General features: G+C 30.1%; 1 protein-coding gene across 1 annotated transcript; it reads right to left on the bottom strand.

Moving 5' to 3' along the window:
• Positions 1-258: 258 nt before the first annotated feature.
• On the bottom strand, positions 259-4,968 carry LOC112800931 (probable LRR receptor-like serine/threonine-protein kinase At1g14390). Its single transcript, XM_025843386.3, has 8 exons — positions 4,800-4,968; positions 3,295-4,582; positions 2,970-3,103; positions 2,620-2,869; positions 1,873-2,066; positions 1,500-1,552; positions 972-1,083; positions 259-571 (listed from the first exon to the last, which is right to left on the bottom strand). The coding sequence occupies exons 2-8, from the start codon at positions 4,553-4,555 to the stop codon at positions 338-340; spliced, it is 2,238 nt and encodes a 745-aa protein (XP_025699171.1). The 5' UTR covers positions 4,556-4,582; positions 4,800-4,968; the 3' UTR covers positions 259-337.
• Positions 4,969-6,422: the final 1,454 nt, after the last annotated feature.

Below are 6,422 nucleotides of genomic sequence, written 5' to 3' on the forward strand. Positions count from 1 at the left end.
ATAAGTTTTAAATCTTAAATTATAATTTTAAATTTGAATAATTAATACAAAATATAATAAATAATAAACTTAAATTTGTTTAATTAACAAAAGTATAATACTTCTTATTTAGTAAGGAGCGTTTAAGAACAATCATATCATATATGGTATGAACATGTTTTAATTATTTCGCATTTTGGGGTGACTTTGTTAATATATAGTTTGTCATGTTTAAAGGCTAATTAACTAAATTATGGCAATTACAAAAGATGCAGGCCCTTATTGAAGAAACTATATTCAGATAACTTAAGTAGCGAACATCTTTATGTTTTTTTACTTTTTATTTTAATTTTAATTTTTACAATCTTGGACTATTCCCACTGCTGCTCCTGGCTTCTTGAACTTGCATTGAGTACTGCAGATTCCAAAGAACATCCTCTATTGAAGGGCGATTAATAGTGACCTTGCTGAGGCAATTGATGGTGATCTGAAGTGCAGTTTTCACAGATTCATATACAAAAATTCCCCTGAGGGAAGGATCAACTGTGAGCCTTGGTGTTGATGATGCAGCTTCTGACAAACCTCTCTCCAACTGAACATCATTAAACATTGTTACTAAGTGTATTATGATTCTTAAAATGTGATGTTATTTCATTAAAGATTGACTACAGATTAATCTCTATTGTTGGACTAGTAATTCAGTGCTTTTTAGGTGCTCCACTCTGTTGTGTTGAGTTTTTTTTTTTTTAAAAAAAAAAATTTCAACATCTAGAATAAAATGTTAGTTAAACATTTAAAACAATCTAAACATGAAATGCGAGAGAATTTGATTATTATAAAGAGGTATATTAGTTATCCAGGAATGATACGATTATATAGATGTTTAACAAATATTTATGGAAAGATTGAAGGATCTTATGATTTATGAGCTTGAAATATCTATATATAAAATTATCTGACTTAGAGCAAAAAATGTCCTTGATGATTGATACCTCATCTTTTAGCTCCTCTAATTCACCTGAAGATGTAATTAGCTTGCCAGTGATTATTTGAATTAGAATGACACCCAACTGAAATATATCTTCCTTTTCTTCATTGCTGCATCTAAAATAAGTAATAACACCATATTTTAATTGGTTACATGATACATTAGTGAAAAATAAATAAATAAACAAAACTATAAAAATATATAACATAGGTTTAATTATTCTGTTAGACTTTATAATTTTTCTAAATTTTTAATTAGATTTTTTAGTTTGAAGTTTTATAATTTAGTCCAATATCATATATAAATTTATAATTAAATTTTTATTAGTTGTTATTTTTCAGATAAAATGTATATTTATTTTAGAATAGTTTATAATTTATTCTACATCACACACAAAATTATAACGGCCTAACTAAATATTTCAAAAAAATATATTTTTAACAAAAAATAATATGTTCAAATACAAAAATTATATTTAAAGATCTAATTAAAAATTTAATAAAACTATAAAGGCTAACGGAATCATTAGTACCTGCCACTAACACTGGGAACACATTGTTGATTCTGTCTCCTATCAACGCCTTTCTGAAAATTTGCAAAGAAAGCTTTTGAGTGAAGGTTAAAATGAGATAGTAGTTGAATACATGGTAAAATTACTTGCTTAACAAACCACCCTGGCATCATAACTCATAAGGGAGATTAATGTCACATTTTACAAAATAAAGGGGTGTTCAAGTTTCATATAATCTAAACCCAAGAGAGATTAGTATATACTTTTAAAAATAAAATAGTGTTGTGTGTAATAATGTCCAACTATACAGGAGAATAGGAGATCACTGTAATCCATTCATAGAAATATATATGAATGAAAGAGTTGGTCAAATTAAATATAATTTGTTTCTAACCTTTGATGGCAATGGAATACTGTATCCACTGACTTTTGGATTGAGACTATTATCTAACAGAATGTTCTCAATCCTTAAATTGTTGCCATAGATGCCCGGAGTAACTCCTGTGTGTAAGAACTGGATTCCTCTTGCAATGCCTATGCTTATTGCCATTCTTTGTGGCCATTTCAGCGTTTCCCTTCTTATCCTATCTGTCAAATAAATTTCCATGTTACGCTTTTTTGGTCATTCAAATACACCCTCCACTCGCATTACTTTTGGTTATCCTATCTATGATCATTGTATCTAGATGGATTTTGAAACATAGCAAAATGTGAAAGTGACATATAAAATGAAATAGAGGTAGTATCGCATTTAAAATTTTTAGAACTATTTCTAGAAAAATGAACCGCAAAAGAATAAACTATCATTTATAATCATAAAACTTTAAAATGCGAACAAATTTAATTATAAATGAACAAAACTAGTTATACTCATGAAAAATGGTTTTTACGTGATAAAATGTACTAAAATTTTAATTTCATTTGTGTAAATTTATTAATATTTTAAATTTTTAAGGATAAAAATAACAGCTTTTTGTCATTCGTAATTACAAAATTAGTTTTGTTTATTCATACATAGATTTGTTAATATTTTAAAGTTTTATGAATAGAAATAGCAGTTGATTCGCAAAAGACCAAAAAGATACTAAAGAAATAGAGGAAGTATTTGCGTTTAGTATCATGTGTGTGTGTAAATGCTTACCTGTAAGATGGTCCCTTAAGGATGACAAATTTGGGATGTGCTCAAATACAATGAAGATTGTGCTTCTAGTTTGGGGATGGTCCTGACAAGTAATGAAGCAATGTCCTAAAACACTAACCAAATTCCTATGCCTTAAATTTGGCAACACCTTCTTCAAGTTCTGCATACTGTTGCTGTTCAAACTCTTCTGCTTTACCCTTAAACGGTTAACAAGGACCATTGAACCATCCACGAGCTTGCCCTTATATAGCTGTGTAAATATAACAAGAGAAAATGGCATTAAAAAAATTGGTCTTGAGGGCTCAATATAGACCCACAAACAAACACTTCATCTTAAATATTGTTTTTACCTGTCCCTGTGCTCCTTCTCCTATTAAATTTGATTGGCGAAAGTTGTTTGTTGCATCTCCAATTTCATCTGATGTGAAATTGCAATATGGTGGCAATCCAAGTGCTGCTAGACTCATTCTTTCAGTAGCACATCCTATTTAATTTCCGAAGGTAAAAAAAAATAATTCGAGATATTAGTCACCAAAACAGTTATGAGATACGTAATTGACATGGTCTAAGGAACATGTAAACCACCTCTTGAGGAATAAATCTATGATAAAAACATTAACAAAATAAAAAAGAATAATAATAAGATGTGCACAATTTTTTTTTTTTTTACCATACTTGCAACAATTTTTGGTCCTGGATATAGATTGATGTGAAATTTATCAGCAGCAGATTTGTTATCAATGATATCCTTTTCGGCACTTTTTGCTTTGTTCTTCTTCAAGATGAACAGAATGAGAAGAGCCACAAGCCCAGCCACTCCTGTAGCAACTCCCAGAACACCAAGAACTAGGCCTAGATGAATCTCTGACTCCTCCTTCCGGCTTCGACCTGGTGATTTAGCCGTCAAGGCTTCCATCACTCCCTCGCAATATGAAGCAGGATACTGATCACTCAATCTCATTGCTGAGACACAATTCCTCGAATACATTATCGTTCGATTCGATGACTTCGAAGTGAAGCAAGATGGCAAGTTTCCTGTTAAAAGGTTGTATGAGACATCAACAAAAGTTAGAACAGAACCGCAGCTTGTGTTCAGAGAGAGTGAGCCGCTTAATTGGTTTGATGCCAAGTTTAAGTACTGAAGAGAAGGAAGAGAGAACAAAAACAAAGGAATGGTTCCGAAAATTCCATTGTTAGAGATGTCAAATTGTTGAAGCCTTTGAAATTTGATGAGTTCTGAAGGAATTTGGGATGTGAAAGAGTTGTTTCTTAAGATAATCTTCACAATGTTCTTGCTCAATGAAGGGAACTCTGGGCCGAAACCATTGAAGCCCAAGTCGAGTTCTTGAAGAGAAGATAGCATTGTTAGATCAGGTATAGTTCCATTGAGGAGATTATGAGCAAGAACAAGACTCTTAAGTGTCCTCATAGAAGAAATTGATGATGGGATTTTTCCATAGATGAAGTTTGAGCTTAAATTCATGGATTTGATTGATCCGAACCGGTTAATCTCAGATGGTAAATGACCCCACAGACCAAGTGAAACCAAAGACAAAGCCTTCAAATTTGAAAGCCTTGACAGCAGAACTAAAAGATCATGAATTGAGAATCTTTCAGAAAGAGTAGGAGCTTCTTGATCTTGATGATGATGACTCAAAGAAGAACCTCTGTTTCCAATAATGGTTAATTCTGTTACATGGCCATTGGAGCAGAGAATCTTGAGGGATGATGATGGAGGGAGGAAGCAGAAGTTGGTGGTGAAGTTGTTCCATGGTTGAAGAGCTTCAGGGTATTCTAGTAGCTTCTGAACTTGGAGGAGGATTCCGCTTTCAGTTGGTGTTAACTGTGCACTTGGAATTGGAGTTAGAAGCACAAGAATGATTGAAATTGTTGCAGGGAACAAGAAATAAAAAGAAACCAAGAACTTCTTCATCATATCTCACTGATTCTCCTACAAGAACTTCTGTAGCAAGAAAAGAAAATCTGTTAGTCACAAAAGGCATGGTTACCATATTTTCTTGTTTTAGTAATCATAGAATCTTATATACTAATCTATTATATATTATATATATATAAGTAGAAAAGTTCGTTTCTAATTTTGTAAAGATGGTTATTACAAGAAATTAAAATAGTATGTTTGTTTCCTGGGAAAACATGTGAATAGAGAAGATTCAATTTACCAGCAATGTGGAGCAGGTAGGGAACATCAATGAGAGAATCTGGGATGCTAAAAAGAGTGAGATTTCATTGTCACAGTAATCAGGGAATTAGTTACCACATGATTTAAGAAAGAAAACAGTAGTTATTTATATATGTGGAAATGGATAGGAACATGTTCTGATGATGTTCAGTGTTCTGTTGGGCACATGACAGTGGAAGAATTCACAGGAAAGTCACAGTCTTGTTCAGATGCTACGCACTCCATCTTCTTAAACTGCAACCGCGGGTTTGCTATACTGCCACGTAAGACTCGGTAAATCTAATGGCATATTACCTTATCTTAATGCATCTTTTTTCAAAGTATTTGAAACCTAAATTTTGCCAAAATTTTTCTCAATATGAAAAAACGTGACATTTAATATTATATTACAAAAATGTGATAAATTTAAATTTAGGTTAAGTAAAATATGATACACATTATATCGCACTCTTTATCAATTCAAAATATAATAGAACTCAATAGATATAGTGATGAGTTCTTCACAAGCAACAAATATAAAGAACATTACATTAAAGTCTTTCACTTAAAAAAAACTATCAGTTAAATATTAGATTAAAAATAAATAAAGTTAGATCTAAAAATGTTTAATTATTCCGTTAGTTTCTATAATTTTATCAAATTTTTAATTAGGTGTTTATGTCTTTTTTAATTGGACTTCTATATCATATCAAATTTTATAACTAAGTCTCTACCGTGATAAAAATATTAGAATTAATAGGATATTCTGTTAAACTATATGAAATATTCAGTCAAATATTAAGTATATTCATCATTTTATTTAACGGAATATTCTGTTAATTCTAACGTTTTAAATACGTAGTGTTTTTTGTATTTGTTATTAAATTAAATACTACATTATGCATATCGTATTTCTTTATTAATTAGATTGAGAAGATTAAAACGTTACAAGATGTATGTTGCATTCTTTGACATTATCTTAGGACAATTTGTAGATATCACATTTTTGTAACGCTTTTAAAACATTTTTATTGTTATAATTAATTTTTTATTTTTCTTTATTTAGGCGAATCAGCCTAAATTTTGGACAAATTTGACACCGATATCATCTTATATCATACTCAAAACATGTTGCTAAAATCACTAATTATATAGAAAAATGTTATGCAAGTTACTCATTAAACATGTTTTTGTGAGTTCAAATTCATTATTTCTTATTATCAAATTATATATATATATATATATATATATATATATATATATATGTCTATTATATTTTTATCATTATGAAACAGATCCATATATTAGCTTTCGAGGGCATATGCCCTCGATTGAAATTAAAAAAAAAATGCATCGGTAATATATAAGTAGTATATTATATATATGCATGTAGGTATATATATGCCCCATAAAAAAATTTATGTAACTATTATTTTATGCATTACTTTATATATATTGTTTCTTCTAATATTTTTTTTAATTTATCACTGTGTGGCATATTAATACATGGGAATGATATACTAGATTCAATTTGCTGCATTTGAGATATGTTCTTGCATGAATAAACGTAGTATTAATAACAATACCAGGTGTAGGACCTTCGGATTGTTGACTTTTTTTACTA

Source organism: Arachis hypogaea, chromosome 5, assembly GCF_003086295.3.
Source record: "Arachis hypogaea cultivar Tifrunner chromosome 5, arahy.Tifrunner.gnm2.J5K5, whole genome shotgun sequence".
Classification (NCBI taxonomy): Eukaryota; Viridiplantae; Streptophyta; class Magnoliopsida; order Fabales; family Fabaceae; genus Arachis; species Arachis hypogaea.

Bases quoted from the DNA above. Each gene is read 5' to 3' on its own strand.
- LOC112800931 (XM_025843386.3), bottom strand. From the start codon at position 4,555: ATGATGAAGAAGTTCTTGGTTTCTTTTTATTTCTTGTTCCCTGCAACA. The intron at 1,553-1,872 runs GTTAGAAACAAA...GCAAATTTTCAG, and splicing joins GTATTCCATTGCCATCAAAG to AAAGGCGTTGATAGGAGACA. The intron at 572-971 runs GTATCAATCATC...AATGATGTTCAG, and splicing joins TAGAGGAGCTAAAAGATGAG to TTGGAGAGAGGTTTGTCAGA.